The sequence below is a fragment of the Lasiodiplodia theobromae genome (genome assembly GCF_012971845.1).
Source record: "Lasiodiplodia theobromae strain AM2As chromosome Unknown scaffold_21, whole genome shotgun sequence".
Taxonomy (NCBI): Eukaryota; Fungi; Ascomycota; class Dothideomycetes; order Botryosphaeriales; family Botryosphaeriaceae; genus Lasiodiplodia; species Lasiodiplodia theobromae.
This window is the reverse complement of record NW_023336419.1, coordinates 354865-379883: the sequence shown is the minus strand read 5'-3', so window position 1 is coordinate 379883 and position 25019 is coordinate 354865. Positions and strand designations below refer to the sequence as shown.

The following is a 25019-nucleotide window of genomic DNA, read 5'->3' as shown; positions in this document are numbered from 1 at the left end:
GACATCACTATTTCCCAAGATCACACGGGTGGAAATTCTGAACGCAAGAAGGGTCTTCTTAGAATGGACAATCCTTGGCCTACACAGCCAACCCCACCGGAAGTGAGCCCTAAATTCCCTCCTTTTCGGCCTCCAAATCCCTCGTCTTTGAAAATAGACGGCAGGATGCAATCTCAAGTAGAAACCCGGAAAACGAAATCGTCACTGTCCAAACACACCAGCTTAACAGAGCAACGAAAGCAGATCAACAATCCAGTGCTTTCCCGGAGCACACACCCGCAAACGAAGAAGCGAAAGTTGCAGGACGCACCATTTGATGATTTTTCAGCTCCTGGCCCTTTTCAAAGCAGTTCTGGGTCTCAAGAATTGGCTGAATCACTGTGGCTCCAAGTTGAAGCACTCAAGAAGGAAAACGACTTTCTTCAGATGGGAATCACTACAGAAGCCCGAAAACCCAGAAATTCTACATCTTGTCCATGGATCCTGATTCATAGACTCGACTCCACATTCTATTTCGATGCACCGCAGTGGAAACAAATCCAAGATGGTAGCTGGGAGACAGAAAGCCGGAGGGAGATCTCAAACTTCGAGGTTTTCCTGGAAAAACAAAGGCTTAATGGAGTGGCCTTCGTGGTCACCTTAGATTATGATCATCACACTCGCCATGATGGATCATTATCGGACCATGAAAAGGACGTTGACTCCGAGGAATCATGTCAGCAAATCACCGAAACTACAGTCAGATCCACGCACGTTTCGATACGCTTCTTGTGTGAGATTCTCGCCATGGCATGGGACAGCCTCCTCAACATGGACAAGGATTTGAAGCAGATCTACCATTCAGAAAAGCAAGCCCGCTCAAACATTCCTATATCTGGGGATCTTTCCGAACATCCTGGATCTTCCGAGCCCAAATATTCTCCTCGAAAACAACGGTTTCCCAGTTACCACGGACCTCCTATGCAGGGAGACTTTCGTGAACAACAGAAGTTGCTTGAGAACCAGCGCTTTCTTGACAATCAAGACATTCTAAATGCGGAGATCTTCTTCTACCACTTTCGTGCATTGATTCAGAACACGATCGCAGACATGGAAGCAAGCAATGGAAAAAGTCGACTCATTCTACTGACGCGATTTGTCGAAGAATTTTTCGAGGAAGAATATCGGGAAGTCGACGAGCTTTTAAGCAAGAGCCTTATCAGTGGCATATACGTCAAGTATTTGTCAGCTCCAGGGACTATTCTCACAACCCGTGTAAATGGCAACGACATCGGATATCTGCAAAGGACCTTCTTCAGTGATGAGAGTCGCACAGCATGGGGCGCCAAGGTCACGAATTGGGCTTTCGATGGCACGTTCAAGATGGATGAAATGAAGATCAAGATAGATGTGAAAGACTTCAAACACATGCCAAGAGATATCACGTCTCTCGAGTTTTATCCCATACGATATGCGGAGCGCGTCCGCCAGAGATTGATGACTCGTGGCCATCAGTTTTGGAGATGCCGAAAATCCGCCTATGTCGCATACACGGGCCTGGATATGAATCAGGAAACATCTTATGTGAGTCTTTGCGCATATTTATGGAAATTTGCTGACTATTATTGACTCATAAACTGCAGGATAACACTCGCTTTCTTGTAGACGTCCGCACGTATCACACTATGCATGGCAAAGACGATTCAATGTTGATGTATTGTTCAGAATCTGCCCAACTGCCTGATGCGTTTATGGATCGTGATTTACCACCAGATGATGGGACCTTCATTTACCTGGTTCCGGCAAGCATCTACGGATTTGATATCCAAGAGAAAAAGTGGGGTAAGTGGCCTTCGATGATTGATACCCTTTAGAAGTTGTTTCTACTTTCACTACGACGTAATTTCAGGTTTCTTAAACCCATAAGTGAGAGACGAGTATGAATATAGTGCTACATCAAGAGACACCTTCGATCAAAATGAACAGATCGAATGCTTACTACTCGTTAGTGAACCTTCAAGTGGACAACATTCATCAGCTAAAATGGAACACCGAAGCGTTCGACGCTCTTGCCATTGATGAGGACAGCAAGGAGCTGATCAATGCCCTTGTTAACAACAAAATCGCTGCTGAAAAAGCCACAGACATGGTCAGAGGCAAAGGCAATGGCCTGATCATTCTCCTACACGGCGGCCCTGGTACTGGAAAGACACTTACCGCGGAAAGCGTAGCAGAAATTGCTAAGAAGCCACTCTATCGCGTTACATGTGGCGATATCGGAACGGAACCGCGAGAAGTGGAGAAGTACCTGCAGAAGATCTTCTATCTTGGGAAGATCTGGGACTGTGTCGTTCTGCTTGACGAAGCTGACGTCTTCCTCGAGCAACGTACTCTTTCAGACCTATCCCGCAACGCTCTTGTTTCTGTATTCCTGTGTACGCTTGAGTACTACGATGGCATCCTTATTCTCACAAGCAATCGTGTCGGAACCTTCGATGAGGCTTTCAAATCCCGCATCCAGCTCGCTCTCCATTACCCCAATTTGGACTTGGCCCAACGCAAACAGATTTGGAAGAACTTCACACACCGGCTGGATTCGCTTGAGGAGGACGTCGACACCGACGCCATCCTTGTGAGCATCAACAAACTTGCCAAATACGAGATGAACGGCCGCCAGATCCGCAACGCCATCACGACGGCGCGCCAGTTGGCGCTCTTCAAGGAGGAGACTCTAACCACCAAGCACCTGGAGCATTCAATCAGGGTCTCGGGAAAATTTGACCAATACCTTGAAGAAGTGCATGACCAAATCAAGGATGATGAGATGGCGAGGCAAAGTGGGTTCCGTTAAGGCAATCCTTTACTGGGATTTAAGGTGTTATTCATGCTCTTTCCCTGTCTCCTTATATATTTCTCTCCTTTAGTTAGCGCATATATTTCTTGAATGAGGCGCAAGTGTTTGATTGTCAAAATTCGCTTATTGCATATATACAAGGGCTTGTTTCTCGGATCCAGAATTCACGCCAACAACAGTAATGATGATGATAATGATGCAATACCACCACTCAGCCTCATATTTCCAAAGCAGTGATTAGAATTATGAGACCGAATACTCAGACAGATGAGCGAAGTGCAGTCCCGTAAGGCGTAAATACGAGACACTAACCACCGGCAGTGGGAGTTCATGATAGCCCATTGGAACGCCTTTCTCAGCCTCTTTGATTGGAGAGAAAGCAACGTAGACCAGATTAATAAGTAAATAAGCAGACCTTGAGACGCGTCCATTGCCGCCCAGACTCGTGACAACCCAGTGGCCCAAGTCTGGGGTCGTCGAGGAACAGGTATTTCAAAGTCGAGATTTTAGTGCTCTAAGATGTTCCATGGCTGGCAATAGGCCACATCGTGATCTTGCAGCATTCCAATTCCGTCATAAATGACCCATGCACTGCCGTTTCCCGGATTCCTGGAAACGACTACCGATCGCGTCGAACCTGTGCCCCTAAGTTGTCAAGACTATGGTACGGCTGTTGATGTACATTTTCGGAAAGGAACGGTGAGCGAATGTACTGTGCTGTCTTGAGGCTCGGCATCATTACATTCCTTTTCTCAGCATAAAAGCAGCACCAGCACGTATCGCGCTTGATAAACCTTGCAAAAGAAGAAAGCCAAGACACCGGAAAGTCATCTTCTTGACCCCGTCCTTAATGATGACTTGAATAGCTATCAGAGCTGCAAACTGTACATGCGATCCGGCTGGGGTGGCCTTAAACCATGTTGACTCCGGGCGAGCTCCCGTGCTTCACATGGAAGACAATGGCACGTTACTCTCAGCCATTCGTAACAATTCACGTGTATCCCACAAAAGTGCCCGGTGCACACCAATGGAGCCTCCTGATTTTGCACCGTGCTTGATAGACCCGTGACTCTCGGCTTCACCGAATTCGATCTCATAGAGTAGACAATGCTTCATAAATATAGGGGTTTGAGACCTTCTTGACTGTCTGCATCCCTTTCGAGCACCATTACTCGCAGCCACATATTCGATACGACGCACTGTCTGCCTCGTTCTGTTGTGGTGGTAACACACCTCCGACTGTATCGTCGGGACTACCTTTCTAATGATGCCGCCTACTGAGTTTCACCATGGTTTTTGGGGGGTGATGATGGGCATGTTTGTAATATACTGCACCTCCGTACCATCAAAACGAAAAGTTTGCGTTGTAGCTTCCGGAAATTGCCTTGCTTTGCGGGAAGATGAGGAGGCATAAGCAATCGTAGCCTCATGAGGCTCTGTTGTTTAATCTTTTGAGTCGGGCTTGGTTCGAATTTGGGCGTCGGATTTGAAGATTTGAAGTACTGTGCTTTGTTCCGGGGTGTATTGCATGCTACAAGCGAACATAATCGCCCACTCACTTTTCGCTATTATGTCAAGACTTTTCTGATAAGGCCTGCTAGTACTCCGCATTGTTTGAGCAAACGATGGCTAGCAATTCTATCAGCATGCTCCAGATCCCTAACAGAGAAAAACCGTGCTGCGGTACATCATGATTTCCAATGAAGAAATCACTGTTTCCCTAAAAATTGGCCATTCGCCATTGGAACAAGAAGCAACCTGGAGAAGAAGGAAAGACGAAAAAGGAAAGTACATCCGGTACGCCAGGCAGTGACTTGTTCTGTATCCGTCATGGTATCTGTTTGTCCAACAACTCTTGAACCTGAGCCACTGAGTTGATGTTGCCTTTATAGAAAGAGCCTGAGCCGTGTTATTCATTCCGGAGTATCAAAAGCAGATCACCGGCTATGCCCAGCAATCGCATGTGACGGGTCTCGCAGATAGTAAGATCGCTTGACCCCTCGTTTGCTTAAAGCGGATAGATTCGTCATCCATTTACAACCCTCGTGATACGCTTATGTTCTCCCGCGCACGAGTTCGAGTTAATGGCGAGGTATGAAACACCACGACCGTCTATAAAATGCGGCTTCAAGTCTATATCGAGATCTCAAAGCAGCCTCTCCGCTTCATGTCAGATTGGGGAGCGGATTAAATGTCTGCGTGAGAACGATGAACCCAATCGACTCGTGCCTTTCGTGCGGATGTCACAGCCTCTCAACGGCAGTTCCATGATTCGTGGATTTCCTTTTTGAGAAAATCAAAGACGAGCAGCATCATCTAACTCATGCGGCCACGCATCATCAACCAAAATCGCTGAGATCCATAAGCGAATAATGAAGATGCTAACCTCACACATCTGACTGCACAGAACTCTACGCAGACACCAGTTCATGTGACGTTCAACCGCCGAAACGAAACAAAAAAGTGGCGCATCTGCCCAATACCAGATAACCAGGCAAAGCGCCTCTCCTTGCCCATGCTAGAGCAGCCCAGGGAGCTGAAATTTATCGAATGGCGTCTCTTATCGATACAAAAAAACACGAATGACCAGCTCACTTGACCCTGCGCATGTTCGCAAAGCCACTTGCCCCTTAAGGCAACCACCGACGGATGTCGGGCCGACGGTCATCCACTCGCTCGCAGCCAAGAGCCAAGAAACCCCAAGAAAATCCCCTAATGCAACGCACCCATCACAGATGGATGATCCGTTTCGACCCCTGACGTGGGGGTAAAAAGAAGCAATTAAGATCGGCTGAAGAAAGCGGAGTCGAGACAAGGTAACGTGTGTACAAGAATAAGCTAAGAGAATCAAGGGTATCATCATTTCCAGCTAGGCAATAATATGTATGTCAGAGAGAGCCTCATCACTTCCAGAATCCTGCCGGACAGTCCGAGCTGTATTTTTAACTTTTTCTTTTTTTGTTCCGGGTACCAACACGGCTGCCTTGTTGCCCTGCGAAACAATGTCCGACGGGTACCCTTTGTGCGCAAGGGACCTTGAGTCAGTGTGAGTAAGCGGAAGGAAATCCTCCCGACGCCTGCTCACCACACCTGCATATCTCAAAACCTCACTTCCTCAAAATCCGACTGGGTAGGTGAATGACCGGGGGGGCACCAAAAATGGCATCTCATATAGCTCACTCATCTAAGCCGCCTCTCTCAGCGCAGCCTGGGCGTTCCTGGCGCCCTGAACGGCCAACTGATCAGCCGCTATGTTACCGGGGTCGTCGGCGTGACCCTTGAGCCAGGTGAAGATGGTCTTGGTGCCTAGCTTCTCGCGTTCCTCGATGCGGGCGACGATGGCCTCGACGAGGTCCTTGTTCTCGACGGGCTTTTTGCTGGCCGTCATCCAGTTGTTCTTGCGCCAGTTCACAAACCACACCGTCACACAGTTGATCGAGTAGCTGCTGTCTGTGAAGATGGTTGCATCGCGCTGGAGAGGCGCGATATCGAGCGCGCGCTGAATGGCTGTGAGCTCGGCGCGCTGGTTGGTCTGGCGGGCGCCAGTGAGACCTTCGGAAACGTTTCTGAGGGGATTGTTAGCTCCTCTCATTTGCAATGATGAACATGTGGTGGATACCTCTTGTCCAAGGGCCCGAAAAAGACGCCCACGCCAGCAACCGAGCCCTTCTTGCCGTTGCCTAGCGAGCTACCATCGGTGTAGATCTTAAGCATGCCGCCCTTGGAGTCACCGGTGGGCATCTGCTTCGTTGCGGCCATTTGCTCGTCCGACTTCCATTCGACTTTGCCTGTCTCAGGATTCAGTATGATGCGTGGATCAAAACCATCCTCAGCGCCGTCTGGAAGCGGGCCGGTTCCGGGCTCCAACGGACCTGAATCTCCTGTTGCTGCTTCCTCAGCCGCTGCAGCTTTCTTCTGTTTCTTCGCAGGTGGTTCCGCCTTCTTACCCTCGGACTGGGTATCGGGCTCGACGGCGACACCAGAGACGGACTCGCCGACCTTCTTGCCATCTTTTACGAAAGCCTCCGCCTCGGCACGCGTAGGAAATGCCTTGTACTTGGGGCGCGTCCAACCCGTCACTTGCTTCTGCGCCGAAGGCCAGTCCGTGTAAACGCCGGGGACACGACCGCTCTGGACGGCATAGAACTTCTCGGGCTTGTCATTCTTTGCGGTGCCCGAAATGAAGGCTTCGGCTTCGGCCGCGGTGGGGAAGGACTTGACTGTGGCGTTGAAATAGAGATTAGCAAATGAAGCATTGCGGGCAGGTTATCCGATGAAGAGGACCTGGGGATAGACGCACACACGGCACCCTTGAAGCCCTTGACCTGTTCTAGGCAATCGTTGTAGTTGGCGTAGACGCCAGGCTTGCGGCCGTCCTTGACGGCGTAGAACTTAGGCTCATTGGCCCGCTTCCTCTTGGTGCCTGACGAGGCATTGCTAGTGGCGGCAGTTGAGCGAACCTCCTCGTCCGGGACGGGTGAAACCTTATCCTTGGCCATACTGAGTTTGTATTCGAGGTTGAGCCTGATTTTCTGGTTGCGCCGCTGGGCTACGCGTGCCTGCTCAAGGATTTGGAGTGTGGTCCGTAGAGCCTTTTCGTTGCCAAGACCGCCTAGGAGCTGCTCAAGGGTACGCCTGGACGGCAGGGCCCTCAGCGCGAGGCGAAGAAGCAAAACGGCGGGGAAAGCTCGTTGGTGGCGGTGGAGACGCGAGTGCGACGCGTGCGCAGCACGTGTAGCTTTTTTTTTTTTTGCGTCGGAGGGGCCTCAATGCAGGGTTCGGGAACCAGGTATTGGAGGTGAGTGATGCGGGTGGAGCGAGCCAGTGGGGTTCACATTGCTGGCAGCGATGAAAGGGCTTTGTGGAGGAGCGTGGTTGGCGACCTTTGTCGCCGCTGGCCTCACCGGAAACATGCTCGAGAACCTTTCCAAGATTTGCCCCACAGTAGCTTGGACCCTGTGTGCCTGGCGCAGCGCAACTCAAGCAGCCGCGTCTAAGGCAGCAAGGCAGCTCAGCAAGCCGGGCAGGATGCACATCTTGTGATGGAGGGCCGAGGTGAAGCTGGCTTGGCACGAAGACAGACCGCGTGCGATGGCTGCGTTTGCAGGCTGGAGCGGCACGCGTCGATCCATTTCCCCGAGCAAGCTTCTCCAACGCTTCTCTCACAACTTCGCCCATCTCTCTCCGCCCTCTGGAATGCCTTGGGAGCGTTCCTGAAGCTGCCTTTGCGCCCGAGGTACGCCCCTTCCGTCTCATCGCGCCTCTCCGCCACCTCCACGTTCCGCACTACCGCACCGTGACGCGAGCGACAGACTCGTGGCCCGCCGTTCCGCTGCATCCGCTATTCTTGGCATTTTTTTGCGACCCGCGGCGCTCGAAGTTCGTCCGAACGTACAGAAGGTGCCGGAGCGGGTGTTGTGCGCCCGGAAAAGCAGCCAGGCAGGTACGGAGTGCGTCGCGAAGGATGGCGGGCGTCGGAGAACATGACGTCCAGTGTGGAGAAGCTGACAGAGCGTGTATCGCGACTCTAGCCTGAGAACAAGTCATAGTCACGGCACCACAGCAGCACGGGCCTGCTCTACGTGAAACTCGCACGAGAAGCCCCGTTGAGAATCTCCACCGAGGTTTGACAGACAACGCCTCAACACCACGAATAGCCACCATGTTCGAGGTATGCCCGCCCGCTCAGACCAGGACCAGGTCTCGGAGTGCTCATGTACCACACTGGCCAGGGCCGACATGCAGCAGACAGATACCGGCTGCGCCTGCACCGCGCGCGCTCCGTCATCCTGACGCCCGACGAGCTCGTTGAGATCCGGGCGGCGCAGCGAACCTTCGAGGGCGCCTACATCCGCACCGCGCTCGGCCAGTTTTCATTTGCGCTGGTGGTGCTGAAGATCTTCACCGCCGAGTTCTACTCCATCGGTGCGTTGTTCGCCGTGTACGGGGCCGGGGTGCTGTTCACCAGCCTGCTCCGGCGGCAGCACGGCAACAAGCAGTTCTTCAGCGAGGTGGGCGAGGACGGCCTGCACCGCAAGAAGTTCAGGACCAGCGGCAACGTCGTTTCAGTGCTGACGGCGCTATCAGTGGCGGCGTACGCGTCGCTGCTGGTCCTGACACTGAAGCTATCGACATGAGACCCGAATAGGGAAAACTGGGGCCTGAGGGGACGGATTTGCGCAGCCCTCAACCCTCAACAAACGCCGGCTGGCTTGGCGGCTCCCCCACGACTCCGCGGCTGACAAGAATCCCTCACGGAGCATGCTCAAACCGGCGGGGATCAGCCTGGAGGGCGGGCTACCAAGCCGCGCAGCGAAGTATGGACGACTAACGGTGGGCGTGGGCGGATGATTGGCCGCGGCGGAGTCGCGGCGCAGGCGGAGGAGCTTCCAGCGCACAGCCGCCTGCTTTCGGCGTGTCGCAAGCATAACGCGCGCGGACGAGAAATGCCACGCTCGCTGCAGCACCGGCCATCAGCTGTGTGCCGCCCCGTCTGAGCGCCCTGCGAGGCGGGCCGTCACGATAGAGTCAGTAGATATGTAAATCCACTGCCCGCTGCCTCGCTCTTCAGCTCAACGACACTTTCGACTGCTGCTGCTGCCGCTGCCACTGCCGTCACCCGCCCACGCGCCCTGTGCCGCCTGCCGCTAGACTTCTGCCTGCGCCGCCGACGCACGCAGCCGCGCGCAGACTTTTTTTTTCTCTTGTTCTCTTAACTGCACCGTCCGGCTTTGCGCCGCGGCCGCCAAACTAGCCAAACAGCACACGGTCCCCGAGGCCAGCGCACCCAGCTCAGCCTTACCGACACGCCACCCGCGCAGTCCTGCTTGACTCGCTCCTGCGCATCCTTGCGCCATGCCGCTAATCACCGATATATCTGATCACCATCTCCCTCGTCCCTCGCGCACCACCGACCCTCCCATTACTAGCAAACTTCTGCGCAAGCAGTCCACCCACAGCGAAGTCGCCAGGTCCGTACTGATGAATAACACTATCCCGCCCTACCGACTGGACGGCACCTCGCATCCTCCCGACCACCTCTCGTCACCCCGCCAGCTGCCGGTCCGTCCGCCGTCGTCGCGGACGCAGAGCCCGCGCATCCATGCCAACCCCACCAGCCGTGCCCCTGGCATTGCTCTCGACTCTCACGATGGCGAGCTGAAGCTGCCGCCGAGCGCCGCCGTTCACCAACTCCACCACGCCCTCGCCATTGGCGGCGTCGGCCATGCTCTGTCCGACACGCCTATGCCCACTGCCCCGAGCAGCCCCCGAATGTAAGTCCTGCACTCCTGACAAGAGCGATCGTCCTATTCTGTCCACAATTACATCAACGGCTACGACGTCACGGTCTGCGCCCAATGGCCGGTGGCTGGAGATCATCTGTACCCACATTTACGCTCGGTCCGATTTCGCTGCACCGCGCCCTTATCAAATATATCATTTTCAGCATCTTCCTGCTTGAGACCCTGTAACACTCTAACAATGGACAGTCCGCCCATCCGCCAGAACTCCGTCTCTGGCAGTTCTACCCCGCGCATTCGTCCCACCACCCTCGACATCCCCGGCCTGACAAAGTCCAAAGTCTCTCCAGATGGCCGCATCGCTCAGCGCGACCTGGGCGCGAAGCTGCTCATTGTCATGGTCGGCTTGCCCGCCCGTGGCAAGAGCTACATTACAAAGAAGATGGCGCGCTACTTGAATTGGCTGCAGCACGAGGCCCGTATCTTCAACGTCGGAGAGCGCCGCCGTATTGCTGCGGGAGGTGGAGGTACCCACAACCCGGCGCCGTCGCCCGGTATTGAGAAGCGCCCGCAAGACTCTGTGCGCAGACAGAGTATTACAACGACTGCGCCGCAGGGTGCGATCGAGCAGAAGCAGCTTCTGGACCCGCCAAACTTGGCCGCGAAAATTTTTGTCAACGGCGAAGCTGTGACTCAGCCGGATAAGCCGGCCGAGATTAAGGAGCCCTCTAAGGAAGAGAAGGATAAGAGGTTTTTGGAAGCGGCTTTCCCTGAACTGACCAAGGCCTCGACACCCGAGGAGTTGCCTGATACCGAAAAGATGGATCAGAGTGCGAATTTCTTCGACCCCAGTAACCGGAAGGCTGCGCTTCTGCGCGAGCAGTGCGCTATGGAAACCCTCGATGAGGCCATGGATTATCTCATTGACGGGTCTGGCTCGGTTGCCATTATGGACGCTACCAACAGCACTCTGGAACGCCGCGCAGCCATCATCCGCCGCGTCCGTGACAGGTGTGGCGACGAGCTCAACGTCATGTTCGTGGAGTCGCTCTGCAAGGACGAGCGCCTCCTCGAATCCAACATGCGCCTGAAGCTCTCCGGTCCCGACTACAAGAACAAGGACCCCATCGCTTCTCTGGAGGATTTCAAGAAGCGCGTGGCGATTTACGAAAAGGCCTACGTCCCACTCGGAGATTATGAGGAGAGAAACAACACGGCTTACGTGCAGATGATCGACGTTGGCCGAAAGGTAATTTCGCATCAAATTCGAGGCTTTATTGCCGCGCAAGCCGTGTACTACCTCCTTAACTTCAACCTGGCCCCTCGCATGATCTGGATCACGAGACATGGAGAATCCATGGACAACGTCGCGGGCAAGATCGGCGGTGACTCGGATCTTAGCCCGAACGGCCATCGTTACGGAAAGGCCGTTACCAGGTTCATCAACTACCACCGCGAGATTTGGGAGCAGCATCAGCGTGAGAAGGTTCTCAACTCGCACTTCCCGCCTCTCCCCGGAGACATGTCGCCGCCGAACCCTTACTTCTTGACGCACAATGATGTTCCGCAGAAGAGCTTCTGCGTCTGGACGTCGATGTTGAAGCGCTCCATTCAGACGGCCCAGTACTTTGACGAGGAGGAATTCGATCTCAAGCAAATGCGCATGCTAGACGAGCTCAACGCTGGCTTCATGGAAGGCATGACGTACCAGGAGATCAAGGACAAGCACGCGGACGAGTTTGCTCTGCGCAAGAAGAACAAGCTGCATTACCGCTACCCTGGTCCTGGTGGTGAGGGCTATCTCGACATCATCAACCGAGTCCGCCCGGTCATTGTCGAGCTTGAGCGCATGACGGACCACTGTCTGCTGGTCACTCATCGCAGCGTTGCGCGCGTCCTGCTTGCCTACTTCCTTGGTCTGGATCGCAAGATGGTCGCTGACATAGACTGCCCGCTCGGCATGTTGTACATGCTTGAGCCCAAGCCGTATGGTGTCGAGTTCAAGGCGTACCGGTTCAACCCGTCTACTGACTGGTTCGACGACGTGCCCAACTACAAGCCCAGCCCTGCACCTGAAGATTCTCACTAGAAAAAAGCGAAGTCTGCCGGTCAACTTTGACTCTGACTTCGCATTCAATTCACTGTTGTCGTTTTTGCTACTGCGCGCAATCGGTCAACCCATTGCTTTTTCTCTTTCGGCGGATGGCTTGGTACCACCGTGCGTCTCTACTTCTCGACTTGTTTGCATACCAAGGCGTTCTTTCTCATGCTTCTCAGATTTTTTTTTCTTTATCGGATTTTTACGTCCTCCGAGCGCTCTCCAAAGGAAAAAAGAACGGCTTATCGCTAGACTGACCTTGCTCGATCAATGGAGCTGAACCTCTCCTCAATTTTTCTGTCTCTTTTTCTTTCTTACTCTCTCGGACCTCTCGGAGTTCCCTCATCTCTTACGGGCCGTTTTGATATCTCCAGCTGCGACCCGTGCGGCTCACACTCCCATATCTCGTCTTCTTTCGTTTACTTGTACCCTTGCAAACGGGTGACGCCCGGGCTTTTCTTCGTGTGTGTGCTCTGGTGGTTCGTGGCATCGGTGGGGCGTTTCCTTGTTTTGTGGGTTTTCATGCTACACTTGGTAGTCTTTTTCTACTTTTCCTGAAGCAACGGCGCTGGCGGATATTGTACTCTGATATTTCAGTGCGGTGATATGAAGAAACGTACAAACTATCCTCTCTTCTCGCTCTCGGATGGTGGTGGGTGTTGTGTGTAGGAGCGGTCTTCGGTTTCTGTGTCTTCCTTCTCGGGTTGTTACGAAGCGGGGGGCGGTGATGGTGTTTGTGATTCAGTACGGACCGGACCGGACTTTGGTGGAAAGTCTTTGAGCAGAGCGATGACCAAAAAAACGAGATTGTTCTGAACTTGCGTGACCATTCCTTCTGTCGGTGTTGTCCGTTGTCTGTCTTGCCCTGCTGTCATTCTCAGTTTTGTTGTGGAGAGGATATCTTGTTTCCTTCTTTTCTCGTCTGGTTCGGTACCTTCGTCTTGTCGTTGCTTCTTCTCGGTCTCCTTCTCGGTTACTCTCTTTTACTGCTCGGTTCTTCTATTAGATCTGACTCTACTTCCTACTTTTGGTTTGATGACTGCTCGCTTGATCGCTCAGCTGTTGCGCGGAGTCCCTTCATTCTATTTCCTCTTCTGCGTAAGTGGGTAAAGACGAGCACGGGAAAGTGACGTTGTTTCTTGTTCCCTTGACGAAAGTAGGGCTCTGTAGAGATAGACGTTGAAGGAACAAGAAGATAGAGATTAGATCAGTAGCATAGAAGAACTTCAGTATGCGAGAGTGTTTGTCTATCAATTTCTATAAAAATTTTACTGATGAGGTTTTCAAAGTGAAGTGTGCATGTAATGATGTCGTGTAATTGCGGTGTATCCGCTTTTCGCGCCCTGAGGACAATGATGGTCAAGTAGACGCAACATGTGGAAAGAGCTACCTTCTGGAACGAACCCTGGGCTGAACTGATCCAGTAGCCAAGACAATCACGCGCTCTTGCCTCATCCGCTGCCCTGTTTGTCTGCGGTCATCAGCTGATCACGATCTGCATCTCTCCGCTACTCTCGGTGACAGCTGCCCTCCGTCCCCATATCGCCAACGACTATAAAAATACATTCAGTCATCACCTGCTTCATCTATCCCCCATTCCACTGCACGGCTAGGGATCCTTTGCGGTCTTCTTACAGTGGTCATTTCCGTACCACTCCTGCTTTCTTTCTGTACCAAGAAGAAACGATCAAGAAACTCGGCGTTCGTACGAGTCCTTTTTGACCTGCATCCATCCGTCTCGCGGGGTTACGGAGTTGGGCTGATGGTAGAGCAAGAGAGGTGTTCATCAAGCTTGTAAGACGATGAAGAGCGGCAAGAGGGCTCGATGGTTGGGTTCATGTGTTTAATGTGAAGGTGCCGGGTAGGAAATCGGCGCTGGGAGGTCCAAGAAAGGAAGCGTAGATGGGGAGATACGGGCGCACGAGAACCGGGAGTGTCAAGGTGCGGGAGTGTAGTTCTGAATCTGTTTGGGGCCTCCAAGTCTTCACAGTTGACAGTGACAAGAAGACGGGCCACACACTATCGAACAACATTTATGTAGTTGATGCTTACCCTCGAGAAGGTAGCAAGTCAAGTGGGCGCTAACATGGGAGAGCGGTGGAGTAACCAGCACATGTTTTAAAAGTACACGCGCAGGGCGGCGCATGTGTGAATGCGCCAGTATGGTCAACGCTTCACCTGTGGTTTGCGCTTGCCGGGTGATGGAGCATTTTGTGTGACCGCAGGCATACTTAAATCTGAGAAGCAACGGTTCGATGTGGTATTGGAATATCAGCATAGGCTGAGAAGCTCGTAATTGTTCGGGAACCCATCCTAGTAGACTGGAGAGTCAGTCTTACCAATTCTATCATCGACTCTTTTCGTTTTCTCCTAGTCGATTACTCATTACGAGCCTGCAGTATGTGATGAGCGGGTCTCATTATTCCTAGGAGATGATGCAGCCATTCTACTTTGAATGACGATGCTTGCCATTCCTTTGATATGTCACGATGATGAAAAATCCGAAAGTTGGTTACATTCAGAGGCAACCATCGCGGAAAGTATGATATTCCTCCACTCGCCGAAGGCCCAGTGCGGCGGCGGCGACGGCGGCTACATAGATGTAGTCGTCCGCACCGCACATGGGTACTCCTGTGCAGAACTCGCTGTGCCGTTTCGAAACAGTCTTAAGAATATGTTTTTCAATTACCTCAAGTAGCCTTGCACATGACGCGGTCAACATGAAACCGCTGCATAAGCCATGTGTTGTTGCCATTGAATCCACGGGTCGTCCGTTGCGGCGTCTTGTGGAAGTGGTGCACACGTGCTTGTATCTAAAGCCAAAGAGAATTATAAAATGCAACACTCATCACAAAGTAGAATAGAGATACTGGCTCATATCTCCATCAACTCCGACAAATCCACCGATGAATTAGATTCGGAATCGGTGGCCTATCCCTTTTAAGAGTTGTCGGGCACGCATGTTTCAATTCCGAAGTATAGACATGCCTTTCCATCATCAGTACATGCTGCTGAAGCTCAAACTTGTTGTATGTTGCGGAGTATACTTTCGATTGTGTGACAATGCCAGTGCTTGTTCCTTCAGCTAACGAATAGAGATATTCGCTTTCTTAATAAATGAAACCTCAATATGGGGGCGCAGAAGGAAAGGCCAGTGAATAGATTCGTTTGTTCTTGTTGTTTCCTTAGAGGGGGCTTTAAGTGGCTACGTTCTTGAACTCGGAGAGATGCTAGCATGTTAAATATTATCCCCGTCCGGACGTGATGGGAGTCAGGCATGTGTTAGCCCCTCAGTGCTGACAGTTGGGCGCTTTGGCCCTCAATCTTTGGCTTTAGTATAAATTTTGAAGCCATTCCAGATGTATACTATTGCGATTACAGCTCTGAGTTCTTCAGTCAATGAAATCCTTGTGAACTTAACATGACCCAGTACTCGCGGCGCGTTCCTCGGAAGCCATATGAATCCCATGCAAAGAAAGCTATCCCGATAGACGTTCTATATGATGGGGCTCACGAATATCACAAGATGCTGAAATACATCTACAGTCTAGAATGAGAACAAGATACCAAACCCAATGCTCCGGGAGTGGTATAAACCCCCACAATGGTGAGAGCGGAAATTTCGGATTCGGATCATACTTCCTTCAGTTACATACTTTGGTTGCCGGCCAATCAAGCAAAAGCGTAATGCTAACAAAGGTTGAATACGTAGGTATGCTGCTGTCATTTGATCTCTGATGTTGGCATCGACACAGAACCATAAACTTAAAACTTCTATAACAGCCTCAGCAGTGTCAAAAAGACATAATTATGCATTTTGTTCTACTCATGATAATACGGTGGACCGCAGCATTTTACCAGACCAATACAGCGTATCGTCACTGCTTAGTCCTTCGTAACGCAGGCAAGGCAAGGAGCTGGTTCGGATTTCATACCATAGACCTTAGCCTATGGGAGACGAAGTACAAGGTGATATATGGAGATTTTAAAGACGAGAAAGAAGTGAAAGCACTTTTCTATATCCTCTGTTCTCGAAGTGGAAGAGATGTCTGGTAAACTGAAGTGATACGCAAGAGCTTCTGCTTTTATGTAGAAGATTGGCTCCCACTACAACGTCAGCCTGTCACACTTCACATACGCCTGTGATTGACTATTAGTTGCAGCTGACTGCCCTGGGAATGACGTAGTGAGTGCGGAGCAGCTGGTATTTGGATCCTATAACTGAAGCGCGCCTCTTTCGTGCTTTAAGAAACTTAGATTCTGCGCTAGAGTTCTCGAGTCCGTAGAAAGCATCACCCTTGGGATGGATTTCTACTTCTATCTGTGTCTCGGTGTGCTTTATGGGAAAGGGTGTTCTTCACACTTCGGGGGTTAACGTAGGTCCCATTCGCTTCCATAGCGATGATAGATTAAGTTTCTATGAGACCATGTTTAATATTTGGACATGGTGCTGAACACCATCATAGAGTTATGAGCTGATTCAAAATTACATACTGATGGTGAGCGGCCAACAACAGATGCAGTTGAGTAGGAGCAGTAGCCGTCAGGAAAGCGGCCAAAGAGAGCCCGAGTTTGAGGAATTACAATAGCGGTAGTGAACACTGGTCCTTCGAGTATTCAGAAGGTATCAGCGCGATCTGAAAATATTCGTGAGGTAGCCTAAAGAGCGAGGGGCGGCAAGGTTAAATCTCAAATCGCGGACATACTTGCCTCTGTGCCGCACGAGATGGGTTTCCCACCTGACGAACATTCTGTTACCATGTGACAACGCTCATAAAAAAAGCATCAGCATGCCCTTGGAGGATAAAGAAACTTGACAGCTGACCTGGTTGGCGTTGTGGGCAGCAAGCAGATCGTGGTATGAACCTCAGCTCCGACTTGACCGGCGAAGTTCAACACCACCTCGTGACGACCAGACGCTTGCGGCAGAACATAGCACCCACTTCCCCTCATCTCTGCATCATCTCCTTCCCTTCGTGCAGATGGAACTCACCTTCATCATCACTTCCCCACCTCCCCACCCATCCACCCCTCTCACTTCCGCAAACGACAAACCGCAATCCCTTGCCTTAAACAAATCGCGTATTCTTCTCTAAAGCACCCACTCTCCCGGGACGCATAGCTCTAGATGTATCGCTCTCTGGCTCCAGACCCTTTTCCGAGAAGCCGGAAGTCTAGAACTCGAAACGTCCCAGAAGGGCCCAGAAGTTCCAGACCCCTGAAGAAATCTGGCCCTGTAGGGGAGATCCAGATCGTTCCCCTGTCTCATGTTCCTCGGGATAAAGAAAGCAAGTACGGTGGTCTCGTGTACGACGTCGATGTCTCAAACATTTGATCGAGTGGGCGGCTGCTGCGGCGGTGATGACGACGGCGGTACGAACTTCCACGCAAGAGCCCGAAAGCCTTGCCAAATGAAGGCGAAGAACAGCACCTCACTACAGACAGTAGGAAATACTGTCTAACAGATAAGCTTGGGATGTTGGATTTGAGCCTGTTTCAAGGTGTGACTAGGCGGCGTTCACACTGATGGAGGTGGGGTCTACGCTTTTCTCTTTGTTGAGGAGGGCAGACGCAACTCCGACGCTAATAAGATGCCGAAGTCAGGGAATTTACAGAGCCGAGAAGGCGGGGGAGACTGTGTGAGACAGGTCGAGCCCTTTTCCTTGGGTGAGACACTGTAAGGTGAGACAACCATGAAGAAAAAGTCCATGACATAGGGACGAATAGCGGTACACAGGGCAAGAGAGCCGAGTAGAACAACATCAAAGAGGTGCCGGCAAATGTTGTGATACTTCTTTTGTCTGAGCTTTCCTTCTGCATCTCACACTCATGTTTTGCTGCTACTTTTTTTCTGCCTCCGACGTCGACGAAGCGCTAGGTGAGCTGTCATCTTCCTGCCAAAGAAGGAGAAGGTTGCTTGCGGGCTTACTCTCTTTCTACCGTAATGCTGGGCCCTGCCTTTACTTGTCCCGTGTGGAGAGGATATGACGAGTTCCAGAGAAGAGAAGGCCGGACCAGGCTAGATCAGATCCTCCCGCAGAGTTCAACACCTATAGCCTAGTTTCCCGATCCAGACGTACAGCAGTAGTATAGCGATAGCGTCAAACTACCATTCTCCCTACATCGTCGATCGAGGAGGCCGCCGAGAACGCCTTCTTCATCCTTCAAGCCGCCACAGCGGGAAGCTTTCATTCAAGCGTTATCGAAGTTCCCGTCACCATCGGACAACGGTAGTGTCGACGTTTGAAGCAACGGGGAACCGATTGCCCGTTCCCCCTCACTAGCGAGCGATAAGGGTTGTCCGGGCTCATGCTCATGCTCAGGCCAAGGGGGAAGAGAGAACGGCCCCCCTCTCGGACCCCCTTCGAGCATGGACGTGTATCTATCCGAGATGGCTCAATTTCTGGAGCTCGGTGAATAACACGGGAAGGAGTGGAAGGGAAAAACGCGGCTTAACGGTTAGCTAATGGCATCAAGCATTGACCCAAGTCCAGGGTTGAGAAAATTTTAGACCATGTCCTTATGTCGACTGACCCTCATGTTACTCTTCGATCAAGGTTCCATCTTTAAATTTTTTCCCTGCAGCGCAGGGGGGAGGATAAGGAATCAGGGTCCATGTGGGGAGCAGCAGCAGGGATCATAGTGGGAACTTTAAAAAAAATGGGAACGGCAACCGTTCGGAGATGGGCGAAAACGAAACCCGAACGGCGGGCCGGGGACGGGCACTGACAGTTCCCACCCAGGTGGATACGTGCGTACCGTGGTTCGATGGGATGAGAAATGTGGGAAAGGCGGCGCCCGGGTGTCGATTGCCATGTTTAGCTTCGTTTAGTCAAGAAAATCGGAGAGCCGAGGGAACAGGAAACAGACGGTGCCGCGGGTGGCGAAGACGAAGAAAGTGTCGGTGATGAGGTGTGGTTCGATCTGCCGGTCGGACCGAAAGCTCGCCCGGTAGAGGTGGCGAAGTACGTACCAAGTTTAATTCCCAATGAGGTAATCACGCAAAACGGGAAGGATGTGGGTGTGGCTGGAGAGATTTGGCATTGTTGGAGCTACACTGCTTGTATAAACAGGATCAAAGACTATCGAGATGAGCGACCGTCCCAAGCAGTATTTCTTATTCCAAAAAGGCAAACGGGCACCGAAAAGCAAAAAGGAAACGCGAGAGCAGCAATCAGCACCAGAAAGCCTCCCAACCCCATCTAATCCCGATCTCTTTTTCGGCTTCAGAATTGCCAGACGAGTTCTATTCGCTCATTTCCCGTCCCTGAACTGAGCCCAAAGCTGCTTCATCCGCGCCTCCTGGCCGGCGGTGAAGTCCTCGTAGCACGCGTCGATGCTGTAGTCCATGTAGTTGTGGATGGGGTCGACGCCGGCGACGCCGGGGCAGGTGTTCTTGCCGATGGGGCAGCCGTCCGTCTGCTGCTTCTCGGCGCGGGTATCAGCAATGAAGTCGCCATCACCAGAGCACGAGTTGCCCTCGAACGTGTGCAGCAAGCCCATCCAGTGACCCGTCTCGTGCACGGCCGTCATGCCCTGGTTGTACCCCAGAGTGCTCCCGCCCGGCATAGTGCCGGCCTGGACGTTGCAGCCGTCCTTCTGGTACGTGGCGGGCGTCGGGTTGCTGCCGATGGAGCTTGGCATGGTGCAGACGCCGAGGATGCCGCCCTGCAGGTCCGAGTGGAAGTAGATGTTGAGCGAGCGGTACGAGCCCTTGCGCAGCGCCTTCTTCATGGCGTCCATGTCGCCGTCAGCGCCGACGGCCCACTTGTCGTTGACCGTCAGCTCCGACCCTTTCAGCGAGAAGCTGATGCCGTGCGAGTTGTACGCCTTGTTCATCACCCCCACCTGGTCCTGCGCCATCTTCTGCCAGTTCGAGTACTTGCCCTTGTTGGCGTTCGTCGTCACTACGTGGAAGTACGTGTCGACGGCGATGGGCGAGTTCTGCCGCGCCTCCAGGAACGCCCGCGCCGCCGCCGACCCGATGCGCGCCCCTGACGCCATGTCGGCGTGCGCCTTGATGATCTCGTCGTGTGCCGTTGATGAGCAGTTGAAGTGCTTGATCTCTCCGAGTGCCAGAGCACTCAGAGAGAAGAAGATGAGGAGCCGCTTGAACATGTTGAACAAGTGGGGTGCCGTGTGCCTGAGCCGAAAGTGCTGATTCGAATTTGGATCGCAGATGAGGGCGAATGCCAGTTATAAGAAGCCGGTGAGAGTGCGGATTGCTGGGAGGAGCTCTGCGTAGCTGAGTGCTGATGCCGACACTCTGGGACTCCATGATCGCGATATTTATCCTCTTTCTCTCCAAGTTCTGGATCTCCTACCATGTGCACATCTTCTGGCGGACATGATGACTGCTTCTCTAGAACGCGGCTGTGGCGCACTCTGGAGCCTTTCCACTTTGATGCAAACGGTATGCCGTGAGCGTGTCACTCTGTGACAAAGACGCCGCATGTTGTCGTCGCGTGGAGGGAGCCATCTAGTTCAGCGCGCGTGAAACCTAGGGCTCGTGAGCATATGTCTAGATCTTCTTCACCTTCGGCAAAGGGAGGTCGAGAAGAAATATTTGGTTCATCATTGAGAAAACTTGAGACTTCTAGAAGAAAAAAACCAAGATCGCCTACGCGGTATACACGATCCCTATGCCCAAACGCCGGCCCACCATCGCAAACAATCAAAGAATTCACGCGGGAAAAAAATCCTGATCGAAGTCATCAAGCTTCACCGGGTCTCATGCTTCGGCCGGTCGCGGTTGCCGTGTTGGGTCCTTCGTTATTCCAGGTGAGGTACGTGTGATCACCAAGTTTCCTGCAGATCCATGTCAGCAAGCCTACCCAAAGCTTTGTCCCGAGCGCGGTATCTTACCTCGGCTTGATCAGGTGCGTAGCCGTAAAGAGAGTTCCAAGGACGATGCAAATGCCACCAACCACGACATAAGCAATGCCCAGGAAAGGATTCTTACCGCCCATGACGGTGCGGGTTGAGATAAGGATCGACTTGGTGCCGCCGTATGCCGTGACATTGAAGTCTGCCGAACATTAGCGCCCGAGATCACGCGGTATCGGGGGTCAAACTCACTGTCTTGAATATCGATCTGGTACCTAGCCACAGTCATGGTCTCGTTGTCGTTCCTCATAGCCAACTTGCTGAAGGTGGGAAGCCCGGCCGTCCGCATCCAGACCATGAATCCCTCGTCCTGGGAAATATCGGGAATAGGGTTCTCCTCCGTGTAGCCTAGCGGATAACGAGTCTTCCAGTTGGGCGGCGGCGAGACCTGATCGTTGGTGTAGGCCGTCTTTTTGAAGAGATCCTTGTCACTGTCCCAAGCAATGCCCTTCTTCGTCATGTTGTAGTAGTCGCTCTGTCCACTCGCCGGGTTAAGCCGAGTCAGCTGCGAGAAGGTATCGTTGAAGACCGAGTTCGCAATCAGGCCGCACGGGTAGTACGCCTTTCCATTGCTGTCCAGTTTCAGCGGATCACAGTCGCTGCCGGAGATCGAAGAGTTGCTGCGGAACGTGCCCTGGAGCTGCGAGGGGTCCTCGGACTTCACGTAGCGACGGTGGTTCTGGTAGAAGTTGGTGAGGCGGTAGTACAGGAGGACGGGCGGGCCGATCTCATTCTCGATTTCGAACTGGATGGAGCAAATGGTCGCATTGTACGGTTCCTCCTGGTTCGTATCAAAGGTAACGTTTTGGAAGCTGTGCGCCCACGACGGAGCCAGCGCGCTCGGGTTGCTGGCCTTAAAATAGCTCGACACGCGGTCCGTCGGAACATCTTCAAAGGTACGGGCGGACGGCGGGAAAGTGGAATTGGACGAGTCGACGGGCGACTTGTTCAGGCAGTCTGTGTAATCGATGGAGATTTCCTCGACCTGCGCAACGTCGTCGTCAGCACCTGGGCAGCGACAGGGCTCCCTTTGTGAGGGCACGAACCTCAGCGCTCGCCCATATCAACAGGCCGCCGATTGGCGCGAATATAACGCCGACGGCGAAGAAGAGGGGGAGGACGGTCTTGGGGGTGAGGATGGGTCTGCGGGCAGTCAGCGTCAGCGGCGCAGTGGATTGCGGCAGCGGGCGGGAGCAACGTACTGCCAGGCCTTGAGACGCTGCTGGCGGAAGGCGGTGTCTGCGCAGGCAGTTAGTCATGGCGTGAGGACAGCGGGCATGGCGTGGTTATCGTACTGGCGGGTCTCTTGCTCTTCGTCTTCTTGGTGTCTTCGGCACCGTTGTCGTTGCTGCTCAGCGAGTCGGTGTGTTGCATTTCGGTCTGCGACATGTTGCGCGCGAGGACTCCTGTCCAGACAGGAGCATCCGATGGGCGCAGAGAGTTGGTCGCTGGGCGGGGAAGTGTTTGTTGAAACCGTTATGGAGAGGCGCGGGCGTTGATGGCAGTCGGTCGCTATTCTAGGAGTCCTTGGCGCGCCTGACGCCTCAGCCTCAGCCCCCCAGGATCCGCGACCTCCGATCGTCGCCGCAGCAGTTGCACCGCGACGCGCCAACAACCATTCGCGCCAACTACCCGCCCCAATGCTGCACCCAAACAATTCCCATCATCGAATTGTGTCTGTACCACCATCCAGAGCTCGTGAGCACGACGAACACCGTCGCCAAGACCTCGTCTCCATTTTCGTCTCAGGCCCGCCTGGGCAGGAGAGACCCACCTGTCAATCAACGATACAATTCAATCTCAAGTCTATCCGCACAGCTAACAAAGCTCAATTATGTCTCCTAGCTACCAAGACGTGTGAGAGAAGGTATGGTATATTTCTCACTTGAGCTGCTAACTATTCACGAACGTTCAACGCTGTGTACTTGAACGTTCAAAGTCCAAAAACAGCAGCAAAGCTACGTCCAAAATACTTCCCTTTCCATATGTACCGCCTCCATCATCATCCACAATCAAAACAAGTCAACGCCCCTCTCAATGCCCCATGTGTTTTTAAAATCCCGCAAATGCACCTGCGCTTATTGCTCCCTTTGATGCATCACCCCTATGTTGCTCACACTTTCCCATCTTCATTCTATGCCTCCGTCAATCTCCATACCACCCAACTCAGCATCGAGTCTCTCTCTCTCTAGTCCTCCCTCAACCTCCTCCTCTCCCTCCACCCACCACCGCCCGTCGCCCCAAACAAGACCAGATGCACCGGCGGCCAGCTGCAGCAGTACCGGCTCCTCTCGGGCTTGCACCTGCCACACGCCGCGCACTGCACCTTGTATGTCGCGTTGTTGCTCCGCCGCCTCTGCAGCGCCGCCATCACCATGGCCGCCGCTCCTGGTGGCATTTGTTGCTGTCTGGCCACGGCCAGCGACGCGTTCCTCCGCACCAGCGCCGCGCCGCCGCCGCCCCCTTCACCACCACCGCGACTACTATCCCCCATATATTCCCGCCTTTCGCCCGCAGCAGGATGAGAGGTGGGAGTAGTAGGAGCGGAAGCAGCAGCAGTAGCCATCGTCCTCGCCAACGTCGTCATCGTCACCGGAGTAGGAGGAGGAGCCGCGGTGCCCGCCCTCGGCTCATCCAGGAAGTCCAATAACCCCCAGTTGGATGATTCTGATGATGACAGCTGCTGCTGCTGCTGCTGTCCTCTTAGCGTCCTGACGGTGCTGGTGCTGCCATCGCTAAACTCCGACTCCGACCCCGACTCCGACGGCGGAGACGACGACGACACCGACGACGCGCGGTCGCGGTGGTATATTCCATCCGGCCGCGGCGGTGACGCTGGCGGTGAGTGGTGGTCGAAGTGTCGGTCACCCCGCCCCCCGTCACCCAGCCCCCCCGTCGTTCCGCCTCTTCCGGCTGTCTTTCCGGAAAGGCCGGTGGCGGAGGTGGCGGAGGTGGAGGAGGGGGGAGAAGAAGAAGGAGGAGTACGAGGAGGCGAGAGGGGAGGAGAGGGTTGTAGCAGGACCAGCGCCGAATGAAGTGGCGACTTGGACGTAGAAGGTGAGGTTATTGTTGCTACCGCTGATTCGACTGTTGTTGCCCCCGCCGCCGCCGCCGCCTTCGCCGCTTCTGCTGCCGTCACCGTGGTATCGGGAGATGGCGGAGGAGAAAGTTCCGGAATGGTGCCTGCGAAAGCGGCAGCCATAGCGTTGGCGCGCGTTCGTATTGGGGGTGGAGGCGGTGTTGGTGGCACCGGTGGCAATTGCGGCTGTGTCAACAACTGCGACGACGAGCTAAGCTTAGGAGGAGGAGGAGCCGTCGTGACAGGTGTCGCTCCTCCGGATGTTGCTGCGGCTACCGCATTTGATGTTGACGCCGATGTGGATGACACTGGTGTCTGCGGCTGGTGATTGGAAGAGTGAGGCGTAGGTGATTGTTGTTGCTCAGTAGAGCAGATCGTAGCTGCTTCAAGCTTCGTCGTCGTTGGATGATTGAGCGAAGGGTGCTGGAGAGGAGCCAGCCTCTGTCGATGAGCTTGTTGCTTCTGGGCGTACGATCCGCAAGATGCGGATTCTGATGTGACCGCGGCGACGCGGTGTGCATTTGCGAGTGCCATTGCTTCTTGTTCAGTGTGATGACCACAACGACGAATCGATCGAGTCGATCCCATATCCACGATAAAGAATAATTCCAGAGACTGCTTACCAGCCAGGTAGGCATGAAGAAGCAACGCTAGATAACTGGTCTCTCCGACACCTCCCAAACCGTCGACTTAAAAAGGATGTCTGGGCAGGGTCTTGTTGTCTTTGATTATGATGAAAATTAGGCAGATCACAGTGTTCAGAATCATAGCGAAGTTGTAAATGTCTAAGATCGATTTCCTACTGCCGCCTATGGGCTTCAAAGTGCTGTCTTTGATGACCCCCAATCAATCTTCGCTAACCCATCCCGAACGCTGTTGAGG

General features: G+C 53.3%; 7 protein-coding genes across 7 annotated transcripts; 3 read left to right on the top strand and 4 right to left on the bottom strand.

Moving 5' to 3' along the window:
• Window positions 1-786: 786 nt before the first annotated feature.
• LTHEOB_7144 (AAA family ATPAse) lies at window positions 787-2830 on the top strand (the record flags this gene model as incomplete). Its single annotated transcript, XM_035516478.1, has 4 exons — window positions 787-1060; window positions 1145-1563; window positions 1623-1821; window positions 1989-2830. The coding sequence occupies 4 exons, from the start codon at window positions 787-789 to the stop codon at window positions 2828-2830; spliced, it is 1734 nt and encodes a 577-aa protein (XP_035371591.1).
• A 3187-nt stretch (window positions 2831-6017) lies between these two features.
• LTHEOB_7143 (RNAse h domain protein) lies at window positions 6018-7332 on the bottom strand (the record flags this gene model as incomplete). Its single annotated transcript, XM_035516477.1, has 4 exons — window positions 6018-6399; window positions 6453-6621; window positions 6706-7053; window positions 7134-7332. 4 exons carry the CDS (start codon window positions 7330-7332, stop codon window positions 6018-6020), a joined length of 1098 nt encoding a protein of 365 aa, XP_035371590.1.
• Window positions 7333-8495: 1163 nt separating this feature from the next.
• Window positions 8496-8970, top strand: LTHEOB_7142 (uncharacterized protein; the record flags this gene model as incomplete). Its single annotated transcript, XM_035516476.1, has 2 exons — window positions 8496-8504; window positions 8566-8970. 2 exons carry the CDS (start codon window positions 8496-8498, stop codon window positions 8968-8970), a joined length of 414 nt encoding a protein of 137 aa, XP_035371589.1.
• A 718-nt stretch (window positions 8971-9688) lies between these two features.
• On the top strand, window positions 9689-12163 carry LTHEOB_7141 (6-phosphofructo-2-kinase 1; the record flags this gene model as incomplete). Its single annotated transcript, XM_035516475.1, has 2 exons — window positions 9689-10107; window positions 10324-12163. 2 exons carry the CDS (start codon window positions 9689-9691, stop codon window positions 12161-12163), a joined length of 2259 nt encoding a protein of 752 aa, XP_035371588.1.
• A 7263-nt stretch (window positions 12164-19426) lies between these two features.
• LTHEOB_7140 (Peptidase M43) lies at window positions 19427-20290 on the bottom strand (the record flags this gene model as incomplete). Its single annotated transcript, XM_035516474.1, has 1 exon — window positions 19427-20290. One exon carries the CDS (start codon window positions 20288-20290, stop codon window positions 19427-19429), a length of 864 nt encoding a protein of 287 aa, XP_035371587.1.
• Window positions 20291-20886: 596 nt separating this feature from the next.
• LTHEOB_7139 (Lem3 cdc50 family protein) lies at window positions 20887-22447 on the bottom strand (the record flags this gene model as incomplete). The annotated part of the gene is made up of 6 exons (XM_035516472.1): window positions 20887-20980; window positions 21038-21200; window positions 21251-22043; window positions 22105-22201; window positions 22261-22297; window positions 22354-22447. 6 exons carry the CDS (start codon window positions 22445-22447, stop codon window positions 20887-20889), a joined length of 1278 nt encoding a protein of 425 aa, XP_035371586.1.
• Window positions 22448-23246: 799 nt separating this feature from the next.
• Window positions 23247-24260, bottom strand: LTHEOB_7138 (uncharacterized protein; the record flags this gene model as incomplete). The annotated part of the gene is made up of 1 exon (XM_035516471.1): window positions 23247-24260. One exon carries the CDS (start codon window positions 24258-24260, stop codon window positions 23247-23249), a length of 1014 nt encoding a protein of 337 aa, XP_035371585.1.
• Window positions 24261-25019: the final 759 nt, after the last annotated feature.